Here is a 22,104-nt window from a genome sequence, read left to right as displayed (position 1 = left end):
TTTATCTTAAAAAATAAAATAGGAAGTCTTGTGCTGAAATTTAAAATATAACTGCCCTTTGTCTCTACTGTGGCTCTGAATTATTTTGCATTATCTGCTCTTTCCTATAAATCATGATGGGCACACAGAACTCAGTCCTCTGAGGGCCCTCAACTCCCAGTGACGTCCCTTGAGTTGAGAACTGTCAGCACATTGCAGGGTCAGGTCTGAAATGATTTATTAGAAACACTGGGGAGGGAAATCACACTATTTCCTTCTTCCTCCCCCAGAAGTAAGCCAGCTCTTCCCTGACTTTACATGGTAATGTATAACTCATATATATAAAATTACAACGGAGGCTGATAGAACTGCCTATTAATAAGATTGACTGACACTTCCCATTATAAGATCCTGTGCTTTAAACTTTGCCAACATTTGACTATTTGGCCTATATTTCTCATGGTTAGTGTCAGCCTCAGGGTGATTTCTTTTGCCTTGGAAAAGTTTAGCCAAAACTATTTTTTTTCCAAGAACGAGGTTAGAGAAAAATAAATTGCTTCGTCCATGTTACATACTGGTGAGCTTTTATTTGAAAAGCTCTAGTGCCTCCATGCTGTGGAGCAGGGATTCAAAATTTTGTAGGGGGTGTCCTTTGTGTCCAGGATGTGCCTTTTGAGACCCTAATGAAAATCTGCTCAAACTTGGGAAAGTTATAAGTCTTTGAAAAATCACAGTTTGCACATGCTCGATAAAGACTTCTCAGATTTTAGCAGCTAAATTCCCCTTAAATTCCATCTACACTGAGCATGCACCAGCCTGGACTGAGCAGGACTTTCCCTGCTGTTGCAGCTCTGGGCTGTGTTGGGTCTGGGCGCCTGAACTGACAGTATGCAGCCTATGTCTTCTGTACTCTCAATGACACCACTACACACACACCACCCCCGGAGCCCAGGTAGCATAGAGGAGGAAGCGGTTGGATTCAAATGCAGAAGGGACAAGAGTTGAACCTCTGGGGAGCAGTGGAGTAGATTGGGACAAGGAGCCTGGCAGGGATTGCGCGTTTGGAGGGGACGGGAGACAGGGACTGCAACTGGCAGTCAGGGGCAGAGGGGGTACTGGAAAGTGAGTGGAGTGAAGACTGGACAAGGAGACTAGAACTGAGAACCATTGGGATGGAGGAACAAGTTGATGGGAGACGTACTTGAGGAGAAGCCAGGTTCTAGGCCTGGCTGGACAAGGATTTGGGAAAAAGACCAAAGGGGCACACTGAAATTACATAGAGAGGGAAGGGGAGATTGGAACTGGGAGCCAGTGCAGCTAAGGAATTGGGTGGGTGGTTAGGTGGAGGAAACTGGAGGCCAGGGGTGGGGAGAGAGGCAGATCAGAGGAGGAGCTGGGAAGGAAGGAAATAGAATGGTTGGGCAGGAAGACTGGAATGAGAAACATGAGAAATGTAGACAGCGAGCGGTAAGGTAAAGAGAATGGTACTGGGGCAGGTTGATGGGGGTGGGACAGAAGAATCTGTGCCCACTAACAAATGCTCTCTTCCAGAGTCTGTAGTGGAATCCAAGATTCCTGAGTTTCACCATGCCCCTGCTATCAGCAAATATCTGTGAAATCTACTGGCAAAAGTCTCCCATTCCCATTCCCATTTAGTTGTGGTCATATAAAGGAGGCCCACCTATTACTGCTACTATTGGTTACTCCATTAGCTAAAGTGGCAGAAGTCTTTGTGGTGGATCTAAAGGTTCCAGTCCTGCTGATGATGCACGTGGGTGTCAATGTGATGCCACTTGATGGAACTTCTAATTTTTCAGTTTACTTTTAAAAAAATGTAATAAATGACACACTAAAAACTATATTAAAAGAACATTATCAAGGCTGCAAAGTCAAGCACTCAAAAGTTAAGAAATGCCAGAACTAAGACAGCCTGGGAAACCTTAATTCAGCCCCCTTATGCATATGCATTATGACAGTCTTTACTTACATGATCACATAACTGTTTTTTCCACAGGATCATTGTCTCATTCAGTGCACAAAATGGACCTGCTTTGGGGGTGAATCAGGGTTGCGTAGTTTAGCAGACTGTTGTCCATAGGATTCCTGCTCCATTTGGTGCAGAAGTAGGAAGATGCATGGTGAATGTGTCAGGGAATTACAAGAAAAGGATCTCATGATTAAGGCAGTTGAATGCCGCCCTGGAGAGTTGAATTCTGTCCCTTTCTCTGCCCCAAAGGCCAAGATACGCACAGGGATCCACAAAAAGATTTAGGAATTGCAGTGGAACAGCTTCAACAGGAGAGATTGAGCCCAAATCAGACTGTTTCATAACTCAGTGGTTAGGGTAATCTTCTGAGAGAAAGGGGAAATCTCTGTTCAAATCCTTTCTCCCCTATTTGGCAGAGTGGGGGGAACTGAACCTGGGCCTCCCACATACCAGGTGAGTGTGCTAACCACTAGGCTAAAAGTGATAAAGGGGACACTACCACCTTCCCTCACAAATTTGCTATAGGACTGGTCTTGTAGGTAGCCTCTGCTCAGGCCCCACAGGTGAGGTAGGGGGAGGAGCACCTATCTTCCCCCATTTTGTGGATCACTCTGGGACTTAAATAGGAGATAGACATTCAGATGCCTATTGTGAGGCACATGCCCAAAGGTGGAAATGAAGGCACCAGGGGAACTTTTACCCTGAAAACTTATGTGCCAACTGAGTATAGGTTTTGCGAGAGCCACAGTTTTGTGGTTTGTAGTGGAATTTAGGGGTTTAAGTACCTATGAATCTTTGTGCATCTGAGCCACTGTTCCTATGTGATGCTAGGCAAGTCATTTAAACCAGCCTCTCATAACTGCTCACCAGTTCTGTATTTCTCATTTCTGGGTGTCCGGCTTGAAAGTCTGGTGTCTGATTTGCAGAAATGTTGAGTGGCATAGATGATCATAATGGTCCCGTCTGACCTTCAAGTCTATGATTCTACATAGTAAGTTATAAATAATATATATCTTTGTATGATAACATTTAGACTGAACGCACCCTGGGGACATGGATTTGTCTCTTCTATGTCTGTGAAGTACTATGTACATCTCTGATGCTTTACAAATAATTACACACTAAAAAACTCCATTAACCTACTGTGTGTTATTTTGAGCAAGTCATTTTCTCTGTCTGTACTTCTATTTTCCTTTCCACCCTTTGTCTCTCTGATCTGTTTAGGCTGTAAGCTCTTCAGGACAAGCTCTGGCTCCTCGCTTTGTTTTTATACATCACCTAGCACAATGGAGCAATGATCTCTTTAGCTCTTCTAAGAGGTACTGTATATGATTTATTAATTGTATTGCATGTGTAGCAGTGATATAAATGTGCAATTGCATTTTTCATGCACCTTTCACTAGATCACCTTTACTCTTCCAACTATTTCATCTCTATTCTCCACAGAAATTACTTATAGCATTCATCATTCATATATAATTGCAGACACACACAAGCATGAGTGAATTTTGTAGAAAACTGATACCTAATTATCTATTTGAAACCTAAGTTAGATGCCTAAATGCTAAAAACAATATTAAAAAAATTGATTCATCTTTATTTGTGCCTTCAAAATTCCACGCTCTTATTTGTGTCATAAAAAGCCAGTGCAAAATGAAGCTGCTTTGGAAAACTTGTTCTGATTTCCACAATGTTTAGAGTATGCAGTGATTTCCTCTGCTATGGAGCAGGAGCCACAACTGCAGAGTCTCTCTTTGTGCAGATTCATCTTTCAAGGCCCTGAATTGTGGTGACCTTTCTTGGCCAATGGGGGGAAATTGGACTAAGTAATTTTACTAGGGTCTTTTAAGTAGTAGCAGAAAGTACTAACCAGCCTAATAGGTGTTCCTTATTAAAATAAGTGATATCGTAGTTACTTTGTGACAATTCCTAGGGTTCTCGAGTTGTTTCCCAGCATATGTTAATAGAGATTTCAACTTGTCATTTCAAAAGCTGACTAAATAATCAGGTTTTGAAAAAAGCATTGTTTATTCTCTTATTCAAATACACAGTCACCTCTCCCCAATGATAGATAGAAGTAAGCAGGGGCATTTACCCTTAAAGGGAAGAATTTACCCTTAACTGCTAAAAACAGGGTGGCCATGTAAGATGTAGCAGAATCCTTTTTGAAAATTACTAGTTTTGGGACATGATCCAAATATTTGAATTGCAATCCATTACTTTTCTTTATTTGTATATAAAGAATCTTTCTTCATCTGAAGATAGTCTTGTGGTTAAAGTATTGTACTGGGATTTGAGGCATCTAGGTTAAATTGCCAGGTCTGCCACAGACCTTTTTAAAATACTCACTTAAGATGTCAAACTGATAACCCCAGTAACTGAAATGTTAATTAACAGAACATCTATGACACAGGTAGCAGAAGCTATTTTTCCCACATGTTGCTTCACCAATGTGACTCATTCTCATTCTCTTTGGAAGGACTCTTCGTAAAGGTTAGTTAAAAGATGCTCAGATACCATACTGAGGAGCATGATATTGATACTTACCTAGGTACATTCAATCCTTGGATTTCCTCCTGGGTGTGAGAACAAAGCTGCTAATTAGTGCTAATTGCCATGGGATGTTTTTTGTACATTTTCCATATTTGTAACTTGTTAGTATATGTATCGACATTTTGAGATCCATTCATTTTATATGTAATTAAAGCTGATTATCAAAAGGAATTTAATCATCTACTGAAGCAATTGCACTAGAAAATGCTCTCACTTAATAATTATATTTATTAAACTTTAAATCTATATTCTTTATATAAAATATTTTTAAAAGCAAACTAACTATTTTGTATTTTTCCAATTGCTTTGCAAGATCAAGTATCTTAGAAAATTACTTATTATAAACTTTGAGCCAAACAGCCCCCTTTTGAAGACTGAAGAATAGCTAGTGGGAATGGGCCCTGATGGGACAAAACTGTGGAGGTCCTCCTCGCAGAGTTTTCACTAAATTCTTTTTGCTAGGGTATGGGTTTGCCTTTCTCAAAAGGAGGAGGTAGTTGGGCCCCAGACTGTATAGATCTTGGGGGTTCACTAAAGGCATGGGGCTATTCCAGCAGACACTTTGTGCCTGTACATTTTTCCAGAGTCCTTTATTCCCTCTTGGATTGGACCTGTTCTAACAGGGACTTTCCAGATTGTAGCTGCCCCGGAGACCTCCATTCTTAGAGAGCAGCCACGGTACTGAGGACCGTTCACTAAAGGTGGCACTGTGTCAGACTGTAATCTATTTGTGACAATTTCCTGCTGGTTGGTGGAAGGAAACATGCATGTAGCACAACCTTCCCCATCACTCATGCGTAGATTCGTGGAGGACGCTCTGTGGATTAGGGATTTGTTATAACTGCTTAATTTTGCTAAACTAATGTTTTCAAAATTTCTCATTCCGTTCCACATTTCAGAATCTATTAGTGAAAGGTTACAATTCTGACAGTACAAAACCATCTGGCACTATTTTACCTTGAAGAAGGTCATTGTTGATCCATCTCTAACAGCTCCATATTCTATCTTGGTTTGCTTTGCCAAATCATCTGCTGAATCGATGGGGGATTCCATTCTCTCAACTGTCAGGAAGGCAGCCAAGTTGGCAGTGTAGGATGAGATTATGATTAAGGTGAAAAACCACCATATTCCTCCAACTATTCTGGTAGAAAGAGCTTTAGGCATCAGCTCTGATCCTGTTATAATATCATCAAAACAATCATATTAAAACATGTTGAAAGAAATCTTTCTCTGGCAGTAGATTATTTTTAGGAGCATAATACATTTATGAACCACAGAATGATAAAAGAAATCTACACAGTAATCTCACATATGTACAGATAACATTAATAATGGTAACATACTTTGAAGGGGATGTATGCCATAATACCTAACAAACGCATGATTATCCATGGGTCTGAACACCAATTTGTCTTTGAGATAATGTCACCTTTGGAGTTAACCTTTTAGACTCCTAGCAAGCTATACTAGCCATTTATCTGTATCTTAACTGCTTGTTACAAGTACTCTAATGAGGCTTTAAGCCTTAAACTTCAGAAGAACAATACAGTAGAACCTCAGAGGTTTGAACACCTTGGGAATGGAGGTTATTCGTAACTCTCAACAAAATGTTATGGTTGGGCTTTCAAAAGTTTACAACTGAGCATTGACGTAATATAGCTTTGAAACTTTACTATGCAGAAGAAAAATGCTGCTCTCCCTTTATTTTATTAATAGTTTATATTTAACACAGTTCTGTACTGTATTTCCTCTTTTTGGGGGGTGGGTATTTGCTGTTGCCATTGTGAGACTAGGACAATAAATGGATAATTTGTATGTTTAATTTTACTTTTTAAGGGCATATAAGTGACTCAGGAGGGTTGAATTTGATCCCAGCTGTGAAGCAAAGTACTCCTGAACATTATGAGCCAAATTCTACCCTGACTGACATGGTATACAATCTTGCTGACTTCAGTGGATTGCCTGGGGTTTAAGGCCCAGATTCAGACACGCTCTTGTTTGTGCACTTATAGTCAACTGACTTCAGTTTAACATCAGAGTTAAGCACAGTGCATAAGTGTTTTATTGAATAAGGATGGACTTAAGCAAATGCTTAAGTGCTGGCTGAACTGGGGTCTGAGTGTGTACAGAATTTGATTTAACTAATATTCATTATTGTTAGAGAAAGGTCCCTGTTGTTGAAGTGTTATGTCATCTGAGCTACTTAATGATTAGGAACTTCAGACATTTTACAGAAGGTATTTAAGGCCTTGAAAGATTTTAACATAAAAACTCTATACAATTTGAACAAAAGTTGAAAGGGTAATAATCTTCCAAACCACTGGCAAACAGATTTAATTTAGCTTTTTATAAATATATGTACATCTCTCTTAAAGGTCAGAGCTAAGCATAGCCGAGGGCTCTGAGTACATTGATGTAGCTACCAAATTATGAGAGGTAACAGCAAAGCTGACTTCCTGTCGTGTGCAGCCTTTGTGTGTTGCACTGATTTTAAACTAGGCCAACCGTCTAAAAGTAGAGGTTCCTATTTAATTTCAGGAATCTTAATGTATCATTTCAAGAGCTGCTGATTCATCCAGATTTATGTTTGTTAATTGTGCTTTTCTTGGTGCTTTATCAGATTAGATTTTTTTAAATGTAGTGAAACATGATTTTTTACTCCTAAGGATGTATTTATTTCTAAACTGTAGTTGACCTAGCAAACGTAAGAGCAGGCTGCTAGGTATGCTGATTCAGATCTTCATGAAGATGTCATTTTCTAAAAGCCTAAATAGTTGTAGGAATATAAAAGATGTAGTTAGACACTGGTACAATCCTAGTTTTAATGTATAGTGATAGTAATAGCAACGAAACTTCAGAAACCCTAGCAGCTTGCCATAAAAGCTGGTACTGCAGCCTTACAGTTAGAGGTACATGATAATAGATGGAGGTGGAGAAACTCTTGGCTACTGTAGCTTTTTGGCAAAATTATAATACTCCAATGGTTTTCTCCAGTGTCAAATTAGTTGTATAAATGAAACTGAAAATCTTTAATCTAATTAAACTAAGGATAGTACATTTTAACCTGCCACAGAATGTTATAAGCAAGGCGATTGATTTTGTAAGACGCTGAGCACCCTCAACTCTCACAAAAGTCAATAGGAGTTGAGTGGGGTTCAGGGTATTGCAGGATCAGGCCCGTGATTTTTTCAGTATTCACCATCTCTTGGAACCTGATTCAGCAAAGTGCATAAGCACATGCTTTTGTTTCATTGGTGTAATCTTGTGAGACTTAAGCTCTATCTTTAAAGGTAAGGATGTGCTTATGCATTTTGTTGAATTCAGGCTTTAGTAGGTCACTTGATTTTTTAAAAGTAATATTTTCTCATACATTTTTTAAATTATCTGCTCACTATAATTAGAAGTATGCCATGTTTGGATACCTTCAAAGACCAGAGGAAATATCTGGATTGAGAACTTCAAAGGAATGGGGAAATAACATCTAAGTAAAATGTTACTAGCAAGATTCAGGGTCAGAGACAATACTTGCTGAAGTCTCTCTAGTGCCTTTTTATGGCAGACATGACAGCCAATCCTGATCCAGACTTTGCTCACGCTCTGTAGAAAAGAGAAAGTCTGATCATCACATTTTAAAATTTAATAAACAAGTGGCTTCCAATCAAGCACAACAAGCAGCTTCTGTTAACAAGAAAGAGCATAACAATAGATGCAGAGGTTAGTAACCATTCATCTCTTGTTCAAACTCTACATGTTACTGACGGTGCACTTACAGTCACACGTACCACAAGTTTGTACATGGAAACATTTGCTTCGCCTTACAAATGTTTTTGTAAAGCTTCTTGAAAGACAAGCAGAGTCTGGTTGGGGCTGACTGTCATGTACCCAAGGTAGTGGTAACTAGTAGACACTGCATCCCACAGTTTGCTGTGGATGATGGTAAACTCCAAAAAGGCAGGACATTAAAAACACAAAATCTTGGGGCACTCTCACACACAAGGCAGTCACAATTATATACACACACCTGCCTGATACTGTAAAACCTTCGTCTGATACCTACAGATACATTGTAAAAAACAAAAACACCTTATCTCCAATCTTCTTCAAAATAATTTTGGTGAAGATATGTGTCTCCTATGAATATACCAATAAAACTGTGTGGATGTATTATCCTAGTAACAGTGTGAAATTTCTTCACTACCCTGTCTAAGAAAAATTCCTTCATTATTTTTTTATTTATTTACAAAATCCAAATTGGTATTCATGCCTATGAAAAGAATAAACTGTACCTGAATGAATGTAGGTATTCTTTCCTTTCTTAAATATTTGGGAATTTAATACCAATATATTGCTGCAACTTCCTCTATGTGTTGCTTTTTTTTGGAGGGAGGGAAATGTTTTCAGAGATATTGAATGGAGCCCCATATTGATACAATATAGCCCTTTAATGGGAAGCCTCAGTATACACACGCCATAAGCATAAGTGTTTAGTACATGTATCTGTGTGACTTCCCATTTCGAGTGCACTTCGCTGCCCTTCATTGTCATGCGAGTATCTGGGTGCAGTTTCCAAAATTCAGCAGCAACTGGGACTTGACTTGGTTAATTCTAAGGTTGGATGCATTTACAAGAGCATGGGACTCAAACCTGCAGAAAAGCCAATAAAAATAGGTTTTGTTTTGGTTTTAAATAAAAGTTTGACAATTGCCAACAAAACTTAACAATCTTTGTGAAGTAATACCTTTTGACTGGCTGGTCCTGTATGTGTTCCAGGATCGCTATGGCTATTACTGTCTATACTGGGATGAAGCCTACGTGAATAGAGATTTTTCCTGTTTTTAATGTAGGAATTTTAGGTTTCTCATCAATAAAAATACCTTTGTAGTCATCTGGCTATTATTTTCTGTTTTGTCTACAGAAACTCCCATATGGGACAGCTGATTTTATACTTTCTTGTATGTTTTCCCTTCTAATTTCTGCGGTTACCATATTTTGTATTTAAGCAGGTGTCAGTTTCATTTCCCTCACCTCCTTATCCCCACTTCACTGTGTAATCTGCTTTTTTAATGTCTGAGATCAGGTTTTACAATATATGTGGTAGCTACAGATGGTGGAGTTTACCAGCACAGAAGCCCTTGAGCAGACTGTGGGATGTGTGCAATAATGATGTGTGACCGGTGTACCTTGCTGCATGAGAGCTCCAACTCCAAACCAGAAACTATTTAGTAAAGTAAAATTGTTTTCCACCACATCTGAATCAGGGTTGCACGGGTGGGGGTTATACCACTCATAGGGTGTAAACCTGTGGTAGTTAACAGAAACAGTCTGTAAACATCAGATAAAATACACACTGAGCCAGCAAACCTGCTAAAGAATGCAGAAAATGAAAAGATTAATAAAGAAAATAACCAAAACTAAACCATAGATATGTATCCTGCTACGGTATGCAAGCTACAGAGCAGCACTGCAGTGCAGGGAGGGGCTTTCAGAGCTCCAGTTTTAGCATAAGCCCTACTTCGTTAATCCTAATGCTCTTTGACTGTAATCCTCAAATATAAGACTACTGTTTCTTTCAAAGTTCCCAGTCATTCCCTTAGCCACGCGATTGATGACCTGCAGAGAAGGGGATGCACTGATTCCATGTAGCTGCTCCCTGGTGAAGCACAAAAGAAAAATGGCGCTCTAAAAGCAGTGCCTTTGGAGTACTCTCTATATAAAGAACTGGCATCGGGCATGACAAAAAAACTATATTACAAGACCTGCTGGTGTTACGATATTCATTTTTGTGGCACTTTCTCCAATAGTGAGGTTATGGCACTTTAATAAGTTGTTGCTACTTTGCGGAAGTAATTTCAGTGCTTAAAAACCATAGGGAATATTTTCAGTACCATGTACAGAGAATTAGGCAGCCAGTTTCCACTTAATGAGGGGAAGAATAGTGCTTATTTCCCAGCACACCTTGCTGAAAATGCAAAATCTATACCCTATTATGGCCTGCAAAATAGTTGGCAAAGTTACTTTAAAGATTGTTCCTCCCTGTGGTACTGTGCCTGCTGCTTCTCAGCTCTGCAGGGCACATTAGGTACATTCCTGCTGAAGTTTATGAATATAGCTTTAATTGACAATGCCATGCTAATACATTTTAATTACTGTTTTGGCAATATAATTAAGCTTTGAATTTATGCACTCTTGCAACCAGAGTGCTACGCTAAGCTGAAGTAATGAACGCCGATAGTAATGAACATACTAATTGAAACAGAAGGTAGCTTAAGATGCCATTAACTAAACAATATCATCATCACAAGTACAATAGTTGTTAAACATAATTGCAAGAGGCAATATAAAGATTAAAGATTAAAAATTTCTACATACACCATTTAAAAAAAACAAAACCAAAACCAAACCATTACATTCCAGCAAGTTTTTCACTGTGCTAATAGAGTGAAAACCACCTTTCTACAATCAATGAAATTGTTCTTAACTAGATTTGTGCACAAAGGGTGAAATTCATCCCTGTGAGTCATGGCCTGTGTACCAGCTAATTTGCATATAAGCCATCAAAGTGCAAAGGCCTTCTACTGGGCATTCACACACTGAATTACAATGCCAACATGTTACAAGGAGTGTAAAACAGTAATTGTGCATGATATTTTGCTGGGAGTCTTGCACTGCAAATTGAGCAGGGCTGGGCTCTTACATTTTTTTAAGTAATAAACATATTCTGTAGCTTAGACAAAAACGTGTCTACAACAGAAAGAACAAAATGGCAAGTGCTAGAAAATAGCAATAAAATTCAGTCGGCAGAACTACTTCTGCCAGACTAGAAAGGCCTTATTTTATTATATGACCTTTTGATTATTCAAAGAGCAAAAGTAACTACAGTTGATATTTTAAAAAATTTTGTGCTAGTATATCAGTGACTCATTCTCTATTAGAATTAAATATCAGATTTTCTTGTTATGCACCTTGTTCTGTGCAATGTACCGTATAAAATGTTAATGCAATGAACAGAGGAGGGGCAGGTCAATGATTCTATTCCAGGACTTGACTAACCTAGGAAATTTCTCTTAATTATTTCACTGTTGTTTCTCCTGATTTGTTTCCATCAGTGGGAGCAGTAGTGTAGACAAGATGTTGTAGGTTGCTGGCAGTTAAGCATTACCTCATGTAGGGTTTCTATGAGCAAAGTTTGATGACATTATGCCTATATCATTGATAGACACCTATGCTAGCACTTCCACCACTGATATCACCAGTGGAGATGAAATGAAGGTGGCAACAGAGAGACATTTTAGCAGAACATTATTAGTGTAGTCACAGCTAATGTGGAGAAGAATTAAAAAGAAACTGTAAAAATCAGTAACTTTACAAATAGTGATAAGGCATAGCTATTTGTTTAATAATTATGGCACTTTATACAAAATTTAAATTACAATGGTAATGCTATGTGAGACCTAAGGAGGACTAAGATATGAGTCATGCCACTGAAAAAAAAATCTTTAGAAGTACAACAGACATGTCCATAAATATTATCCCTGAATATTTCTCTCAATGAGAATGCAACAATGAAGTTTATTTGTTATAGCATTGCTAGAATAGTGGAGATTTGTGTGTGAGGGTCTTCTTGAGCTCTGCCTCCAGTATCTCACCAAAAGATTCTTGAGAATTGACCTTTTCAATGCATAGTGAAAAAAGCAAATCTTTAACAGATGAAAAACAGATTTGGAGGTGTGAATGGACTATTCTGGCTTTTCCTAGATGTGTAATCGGAGTCCTAGCTTGTTGAAGCAAGTTTAAATGTCAGGTGTTTACTGAACACCTTCAGCATAACTATTTGCCAACTAATTTAGCACTGCTTCTAGATACCAGTTCAGCAAAGCACTCAAGCAGGCTTTTAAGTTCCATTGACATGAATAAAACTTTATTAAGTCATTTGCTGAATTGGGCCCTGAGTCTCCTGTTTTCCTAAATAAATAATCAGCAAGAATAATAAAGCTTGATATTTCTAAGGATTTTTTTAAAAAATTAGAAAATGAGAATTATCATTGTTCCAGGGGCAAAGTACTGGTTTTACCTAAAGGGAGCAATGTTTAGCAGTTGAGAGAGTGAAACACAAGGAATGATGATTCAATATTATTTTCCTCTTTTTTGTTTGTGTTCATTTGGGCATGCATTTGGGTATAGCCCATTGGGTGGCTTTCTTGACTACTTGGCATATCTGGTGCATTCTTTCATATACTTAAAGCTTTGTCTGTTTTCTGAGTTTGACAGGGTTTTCCTAGAGGATTTACAGGGCTGAGGGCAAACTGGGGCTTGCTCTTTTTTTTTTTTCCTTCTCCGTGTTCCTGGGAGGAGAAGGCTGTGGGATGTTTTTAGTCTTGGCGCACAACAACAGAACGAAGTTAAACTGTCACTGATGGGCAGATTTAATATCAGCCATGAATGAGATGATGATTTGTGTGCAGTTAGAATTATTATTCATGGTACAGTGAGCTACTGCAAGAGCTTGTGGGAAATCATGACTAATTGTGCACAGTCTTGTGGCTGATATGAGATTAGCCGTCAGTGATGGATGAACTCTTTCTGTCACTAGGATCTACACTAATGACTTGTCCCATGATCCTCTACCCACACTCTAAGCAGTTTAAAACAAAACAACAATAAAACCTACAAATTGCCCCATCACTGTAGTTTGCCTTGGGCACTGGTGCTGAAACCAGAAAGCAGACAAAGTTTGACATATATGATAGAGTGCATTTGGACAGTGCTTCCACTTGAAAAGAAAGCTGTTCTGTGAGCCATAAAGAAATACACAACCACATCCAACTGACCTCTGTGGGACTGCTTTTGTAAATAAGGGAGCTCACCAATTAAAAGAAATCATAATTTGTGGTGCGGAGAACTCATGACAAGAACTATGTAACTCATCTCAGAGCTGTATAGTAAGTCAGACTGTGTGTATACATGTTATCGGAATGACTAACATGAGGCTATTATGATGCTATTTTATTACATTTGCTTTTTCATTGTGGTCTCTGGAATCAAAAGATACAATTTTAATTGACTCAAATTAGTTTGAGTATAAGCAGAGTCAGGATGAGCTCTATCCTGACATTGGGTGGTGAACTGTGGCAAGTTGTGGAAAAGAAGTTCAAGGGCTGATCTTGTTTGCAAAGGCACACCCACCCCACCTAGCATGAACCCACAGCAGCCAAAATGGTCACTTTGGCTGCTGTGGGATCCCCAGTTTCTCTGTTATTGGGGCAGGACAATTGTCCTGATTATGTGAATCAAGAACAATGAAAGTGTTTTATGACAGAGGGACTCGCCATCAACTAAGTAGCACTTGCTAGACAAGGGGCATGGGTTCCAAAACCCAGTGAATTGAGAGAGGCTGGGGACAGGTATTTGTACCTGGTGGTATAGGCCCCTTTTGAGGACCTGAAATACCAATTGCACCTCCTCCTCTCTCTACTGTGGAATATCACAGCTAATTTGAATTCCATTGGGAGTCTAGTTACAGACTGCTGAGCTAAATTCACTTTGGGCTAGTGGTGCACCAGCACTGAGGCTCCCCTGCTACAAGCTGAAATCACTAAAGAGCTAAAATTACTCAAAGTTGAAATCACTGAGTGCTTGGGGGTGTGTGAAGATATATTGCTGAGCAGTTTGTGGGATGATTAGAGCAGCTCACAGGCAGGGCCGGCTCTAGCCATTTTGCTGCCCCAAGCATGGCAGCATGCCGCGGGGAACGCTCTGCCGCTTGCCGGTCCCATGGCTCCGGTGGATTTCCTGCAGGCATGCCTGCAGAGGGTCCGCTGGTCCCGTGGCTCCAGTGGAGCTCCCGCAGCCGTGCTTGCAGATGCTCCACCGGAGCCGCCTGCCGCCTTCCAGGCAACTGGCAGAGTGCCTCCTATGGCATGCTGCCCCAAGCACGCGCTTTGTGCGCTGGGGCCTGGAGCCAGCCCTGCTCATAGCACAGCAGGTGGAGCGGAGCAGTTCGTGGAACGGCTAGAGTGGCTCACAAGACGGCTGGAGGAGTGGAGCAGTTGGTGGGGTGGCCTGCGGTGAAGGCTGCAGCAGAACCCCATAGAGAGGTGGGCAGTTGGCCTCGGACCACATAAGGTGCCCCTTAACACTGCTGTGCCCCCAACCCCCCAGCCTGGGAGGTAAAACTCTGCAGATAAACTTTTAAACTCTGGGGCTGCAGTGACCAGGGACAGAGACTTTTGGGTTGTTGGACTTTTGGGTGATTTGGGGGTTGCTGGACTCAAGAGACTTTTGGGGTGTTGGACTTTGGGTGATTTTTTTGGGTGCTGGACTTAAGACCCTGAGGGAAAAAGGATACTGCCAAACTTACTTGGGGGAGGGGGACGTCTTTTGCTCATGGTTTGTGTTATGAATTCTGTTTGTGGTGTTTCCCCAACATAATGCCGCGTTGTTTCCCTCCTTTATTAAAAGGATTTTGCTACACTCAGAGACTGTGCTTGCGCAAGGGGAAGTATTGCCTCTTAGAGGCACCTGGGGGTGGTATGTAATTGTCCCAGGTCACTGGGTGGGGGCTCGAGATGGCTTTGCATTGTGTTATTGAAACAGAACCCCTAGATACTGAACCCGGGCCCTTGTTGCTGCCAACTCAGACGGGCAGAAGGGTTACATGAGCGTTTACAAGAGTTTTGTATTAAATGTTTACATTGTATCTTTACTCTGATGTGAGGAATATTTAGAATTTCAACAATACAGCATTACAGCTTTATATATTATCCTATAGCCACCTGTATTATATAAATGTTAGACCATGAAGAGTTACATTATTTGAAACTTATTTTCTTGGAGTATCTACTCTGATGCTCTTTTTCCTTCATTAGTGTGAATTATGTCACTGTTTTATATTCAAAGCAATACATAATAAAATTGGAGGAAAAGCTTTACAGGGTGTCAGAAGAAAAAAATAATTGTTGGTAATGGAAAAGCCAATAACCCAGACAAATATTTTTATATATATTCCTAGGAAGGAGGAGTAAAGGTTGGAAAATGTTCAATAAATTGTGATGAAAATTATAATTCCAAATAGTGGAAAAAGTAAAAATAAATATGACTTTTTACAGAGTCTTAGTATGGATATCAAAGGCAATCAGAAAAAAAAAATTGTTTCAAATATGGCATCCAAGGAATGTTGAATTAATATTTTATATATAAAATATTGAAATTCCTTAGGAAGGGATATCTTGGAAAGTTTCATATGCAGTGTAGATGTCTGATCCCACAAACCTTTATTCAAATGGTTAACCCTTATTTATACCAGTAGTAGCATTGAAGTTAATGTGACTACTTATATATGAACTATTCATGTAAGAATGGCATTGGAACATCAGACTCCAGAATTGCTAAGAAAGGAGTATTGCTGAACTCTGTCAATCATATTTTCATATTTTTCCTTTTCAGTTTTTAAACACAATTTGTTGAACTTTTAATTAATCAAGTCCCCCCCCCCACATTTCTAAACTTGTCATTTCTAAACTTCTTGTATTCTATTAGGAGTTTGCTCTTCCATGGGTTAGGAGTTCATTGTTAGCAGAGGCCCTGATTCAGGACAGCATTTAAGTATATGCTTAATTTTAAGCCCAGTTTAAGTCCTATTGAAGTTAAACACATGGTCCCCTGAATCATAAGTGCCTTCTTGTATATGGCTGTCACTTGGGTTTTGAGAGTACACTATGCTTTGTACTTCCTGTGACAATTCACCTTAGAGAGAGGTATGGGAACATCTTGCAGAGTGAAGCCTTTGGGTTCTTTGTTATGCTATTCTGAATTTTCAGAGTGAATTGATCTGAGCTGACTTCCACCCTTCAGCAACAAAGATTTTCAGATTCTTTCTTGGCTTTTAACTGTATGCACTGTTAGTTGAAAAGTGCAGTGTTTATAAAGGAGTAACTACGTGCTGAAAAGCAGTTGTATGCACTATTTTCATTTCTATTAAGTAACTGATGACAAATTTTATCAATTTTATTTTTTCTCCCTTAAACTCTTAAGTAAAGAACAATTCCATCACTCTAAGATTATTTTTTTTCATATAAAAATAATGCAAGACAATCCCTCCGGAATGCAATGTTTTTGGTACTGTATAAAATTCCTAGACTATCATTAAATTGTCATTAGTGGAGTGAGTATATGTTGTGTGATCAGTGCAACACATATAAGATAAAAGGGAAGTAAAGAGGTTGTCTCTCACACAGTCTTTAAACTTACCTTGCAATTACAAAGAGTACACAACTGACTCCAAGGCAGGCTAGGAGGACATACATCCAAATATCAGGAGAAAGAGGGTTGAGAAAGGAGAAAACACCAGGATTTGTGCCATTGGGTTTCCGGTACAAAATACTGATCCCAAGCGTCATGAAGGGTTTTGAAAAGTCGATTACTTTCTCTCTTACGTAGGTGATAGTGAGAGGAGCAACTGCCAGATCGGCTTTCTGGGAACACAAATTGAAAAATATTCTCATTTTCTTTGCATTCAACAAGCATATTTTTATTCCTTCCACCTTTTCCCATGGGTATTAAGCAAGCTAAAACATGTCTAGTTTTGCCTGTAATTGAGTGTAAAATAAAAATTCTTGGTTTCCTTATTAAAGGTCATTGTGGGCAGAAAACTACTTCAGAAGAGCTATAATAATTTGAGTATGACTGAAACAGTTTACATCAAAAAACTGTGGCAAAACAGTGCATTATTAGGACGTTACCAGAAGCAGAATGGATATGTCTGTAATATTAATCATGGGAAGTGAGCACCCAAACAAATCAAAGCTTTTCCTTGTCTTTGCAGACACCAAGATCCTTTGATGCAACAATACGGGCACCTTTCTAATGGATAGGGTAGGGCATGATTTGCAGAGCCTGCAGGAGGGCTCAGCACCGCTCATGAACTGCAGAGCAGCGAAATGAAGCGGCTCCCTGGCTACTGTTGTGCAGGGGAGATTGGGTCTACTTATGGAGATTTAACTATCATTGCTGCAGAGTAAGGGCCCAGGTGCTGGGGGAACTACTGTAGTCTCAGGGTTGTCATAGTAGCCATGGATCAGGTCTGCAGTGTGGGGGAATGTATTTCTTCCCTCCTAGAATACCCCAGCACCGGGGGGAAGGATTTCCCCCCAAAATGCAGACCCTAAGTACTTGTCTTTGTTCAAGGGCTTTTCTGCTCTGTAAAAATGACTAGTTCTCCTGTTAATATAAACACTTCTTATGACTTGGCTTCTTATAAACTATCTTAGGTTAAAGTAGAATAAAGACAGAACAATTCATTCTTACATGATCTATGAGTTCTTTGACCATCCCATTCCACTCTCCTTTGTCATTTTGGGCTCCATATTTACCATCAGAAACTAGTTTGACCTCATAGATGAAGCCTAAAATATTTGACAGTTCCTTCAACAAATCCAGGCAATATCCTTCGAATCTGTCATTTCCATACAAGGGCTTATCAGACTTTTTGTACATAACATAGGGATCTTCCTATAGAATAAACACACCAAACATGTAACAATAGAAATGAGATACATTTCAGATAATCTCCGTTTATACATTACACAAATAGTTGGATGATTTACTACAATTGTATAGGTGCAACAAATGTACTATGTCCATTAAAAGTCATCTTAGATATGTTAGTGAATTGCCCAAATCAATCAGCTATAAATGTACTGGTTCTGAGTTTCATGGGATCTGAGGGCCTGTTACTCCCATTGGCTTTAATTAGAGTTGTTGGTGCTCAGCGCCTCCAAAATCAAGCCCAAGATCTATACTGTATAAGATCCCATGTTAAGGAATGGGTAAGGATACTGCAGTAGTACAATAAATACTAGACCAAGAATCATAAAGTAAACCTGAAAATTGACTCTCTAAATAAAACAAAATTTAAAAAGTATGAAATAATATAGCCATTGACTGGAATATATTCATGGGAGAGAATAAAAAAATAGCATAGGTAGAGTGTTTTGTGCGCATGGTATTTCCTTTTTAGCTCTGTGCAAGGCAGGCTTCTGTAGTTTTAACCTAAAGCACAGGGCTCCTGGCAGTGGAAAGTCAGCAGAGAGGGCACAAGGAATCTCAACTTCCCTTTCTCCAGGGAACCCAGAACCAGCCAGCACAGCCAGGGCCGCCCAGAGGATTCAGGGGGCCTGGGGCAAAGCAATTTCAGGGGCCTCTTCTATAAAAAAATTGCAATACTATACAATACTATATTCTCATGGGGGTGCCTGCGGGGCCTGGGGGAAATTGCCTCATTTGCTCCCCCTGCCACAGGCGGCCCTGGGAAAAATAAACCTTCCGCATCTCGGCAAAAACCCAGTTTTGAGAAAACTTCTTTACAAGGTATCACTGGTTCTCAGCATCAGCTAGTGCTGAAAGGCACTAAAGCTCATTAAAAGGGTTGGACAAATATTTTTCATCAAAACTTTTCTTGGATCGAAAACTAGGGGGTTTTAAAAATCAGAAAAAAATAACGGACAATGTCTGCTTTCCTTCAAAATTTGTTGTGGTTTTTTAATTGAAAAGCTGAAATTAGTCTGCCAAAACCTGAATATGGTTTGGGGTTTCAGAAGTGTGTGGCCAAATATTTGCTGTTTGCTGTGTTTGTTTAAAGAAACAATAAAAAAATTCTGCTTAAAAAAATCCAGAACTTTTGAACCACCTCAGCTTGTGACTAAATGCCTTAACGCATCCAGTCAGAGATTTTTCCATGTTTCTGATACTCTGCTGGCTTCCTTGACTCATATCTGTCTCCATAACTTTGGGTTCATTTACGTTAGAACATACGAACAGCCATACTGAGTCAAACCAAAGGTCCATCCAGCCCAGTATCCCATCTACCGACAATGGCCAATGCCAAGTGCCCCAGAGGGAGTGAACCTAACAGGTAATGATCAAATGATCTCTCTCCTGCCATCCATCTCCACCCTCTGACAAACAAAGGTTAGGGACACCATTCCTTACCCATCCTGGCTAATAATCATTAATGGACTTAACCTCCATGCATTTATCTGTTTCCTAGAGATTGGCCTCATGGGGTCCCTCACAAACTGGAGACGGTTACTGTGGGTTTGTCTTTAGTATAGCTTATGTACATACTCCACGAACTGAGCATTTGAGCTTGTCCAGAATCTGGGATGAGCCTATGTTGTGAAAACTGAAATGCTCAAAATAGCACATGCATGTGGATGGACACAGGGTGCTAAAATTAAATTAACCCAGGGGTTCTCAAACTGGGGGTCAGGACCCCTCAGGGGGTCACAAGGTTATTACTGGGGGTCATGAGCTGTCAGCCTCCACTTCAAACCCTGCTTTGCCTCCAGCATTTATAATAATGTTAAATACATAAAAAAAATGTTTTCAATTTATAAGGGGAGGCGGTCTGCACTCAGAGGTTTGCTATGTGAAAGAGGTCACCAGTACAAAAGTTTGATAACCACTGAATTAACCCCTCTGAAGCCTCAGAGAATGCAGGGGCGGGGGGGGGGGGTCTCCCTTGGTAGGGTTGGGAAGGAGGTAGGTGGTGTAGGATATTGCTCTTCTCATGTGATTCCCTCCCCCAGTGGCTACTTTTAAATGAAGCTACCCTCCTCTGACATGAATCTCCCTATGGCACTGAAATTAAATATAGACTATAATTTGGCATTTGAGAAGTGAAAGGGATGGTAGCTCTAGTGGAAAAGCTAACAACTTGGCTCTTCTGCAAGCCTCAAACTGCTGAATGAGCTTTAGGGTAGGGAAGGCTGTACCTCCCAAACAGCCTGGCCCTGCCCCTATCCAACCCCCACCCAATTCCTGCCCCCTGACTGCCCGCCCCTCTCAGAATCCCTGACCCATCCTGCTTCTTGTCCTCTCACCATCTCCCAGAGACCCCCCCCCAACCACCACCCCAGGACCCCACCCCTGCTCCCTGTCCCCTGACTGCCCTGACCCCTATCTACCCCCCTGCTGAGTCCTGACAGACCCCTGGAATGCCCACAATCCAACCCCCCCATTCCCTGTCCACTGACCACTCCCCCACAACCTCTGCCCCCTCCCTGTCCCCTGACTATCCCCAGGACTCCCTGCCCCTTATCCAACCCCCAGCCCCTTACCCCTGGCTCCCCCTTACCTGGAGCCTCAGTGCACCGCATCCAGGAGTGTCCCTGAACAGCGGTGCACCGTGGCTCCAGCATGGCTCCTGAGCTCCTCCCCACTCAAAGCCACGTGGTAAGGGGGAGAGGCTGCAAGCTCCAGCAGGTCTGAGCTCCCTCCACTCAGCATGGAGCTCATAGCCCCTCCCCCTTACCACATGGCTCTGAGTGGGGAAGAGCTCAGAAGCCCCACTGGAGCCATGCTGCAGCTGTTCAGAGAGGCTCCTGGATGCACTGAGGCTCCGGGAGAGGGGTGGAGGCGTGGTCGGGCCGGGGCCAGGGAGGGAGCCTCGGCCAGTCTTGTAGGCGACTCTGCAGAGCCCAGTGCCTGGAGCAAATTGCCCCACTGGCCCACCCTCTGGGCAGCCCTGAGCACAGCCCAAGTAGCAGCAGCACTGGCCAGGAAGACAGGGATCAGGATGGCTGGAGGATACACAATTCAACCCGTCCTCCCCACTGTAACTTCCATTAGACACCGGTGAGGATGTACCAGAATCTGTCTCTTCACTCTGCACCATAAGCTGCTCTTCTCATCCAACCTTGTTTGTAGTGAGAAGTCAGAACATGTATATGCTGACTATAAAAGTTAGTATTTGGGTGTGTGAAATTTTCTTGGTTGAAAGAAACACAACTTGTTTCTTCAAAGTACAGAGATAAGCTAAACATAATTTGGAAATGTGACTATTTTAGTGTATAGATGGATAGTGGGCAGTTTGATTCTGTGTCTATATGCAAATAATATGCTGGGCTAAAACATGGGGTGGTTTGTCAAACCATATATTGGTACAGGGAACCACAAAAGATGAAGTACAGAGTTAAGGCTGAAAAGGAAGGCTTCGTATAAATATGTAAAACAATGTAAGCAATGTATGATTTATTTTACACTATGGATAATAATATTAACACTGTGCAGCAGGACTTACCAAAATGGTAGTGACTATGAGTGTTCGGTTAGCCAGTGAATCGGTGATATTGGTAGATCTGTCTTTATTGCTGTCAGTCATATTAAGGCCACTATTTGAGTTCCAAACCCCAATCTGCGCAGAACAAAATAGATAAATGGCTGCTAAGTCTCAGGGATCGCATTCAGTGAAATTATGTATAATTTTCCATAAATGTGCAATATAGTTCACAGTCCAAAAAAAGAACATTGATACCATACATCACTATGATAGACTAAAACACCAGCAGTATGAAATGTTTCAGGAACAAACTGGTTGTAATTCTAAATAAGGGAACATCATCAAAGGGTTGATTGTCGTATTTAAATCATTAGGAACACACTGCTATTTCAAAAGCAGGTTGAAATGAATTAACCATAAGAGTATAAGGTATGTCAATATAGCTGTGCATTTGCCCATTTACTACAAAAGTGGAACGTGTTGATTTTGTTTCCTCCTAAAAATGTCAAATATCTATTTTCATGAAATT

The 22,104-nt window shown here is 40.5% G+C and overlaps 1 protein-coding gene across 3 annotated transcripts in view; it reads right to left on the bottom strand.

Annotated features, from left to right (window-relative positions):
• GRIK1 (glutamate ionotropic receptor kainate type subunit 1) overlaps nt 1–22,104 on the bottom strand; it is a 246,962-nt gene that overhangs the window by 25,959 nt on the left and 198,899 nt on the right. For 2 of the 3 annotated variants that reach the window (XM_030579306.1, XM_030579316.1), the window contains exons 9-13: nt 21,597–21,710; nt 17,822–18,025; nt 16,766–16,989; nt 9,700–9,818; nt 5,477–5,694 (exon numbers count right to left, since the gene is read on the bottom strand). In XM_030579306.1, coding sequence (XP_030435166.1) covers nt 5,477–5,694; nt 9,700–9,818; nt 16,766–16,989; nt 17,822–18,025; nt 21,597–21,710 — 879 coding nt within the window. Of the gene's footprint in view, nt 1–5,476; nt 5,695–9,699; nt 9,819–16,765; nt 16,990–17,821; nt 18,026–21,596; nt 21,711–22,104 lie in introns of those variants that run through there. The other variant, XM_030579325.1, reaches the window with a different exon arrangement.

This window comes from Gopherus evgoodei, chromosome 1, assembly GCF_007399415.2.
Source record: "Gopherus evgoodei ecotype Sinaloan lineage chromosome 1, rGopEvg1_v1.p, whole genome shotgun sequence".
Lineage (NCBI taxonomy): Eukaryota > Metazoa > Chordata > Testudines > Testudinidae > Gopherus > Gopherus evgoodei.
Note: the sequence above shows the minus strand (reverse complement) of the source record. Positions and strands in the feature narration are given on the sequence as shown.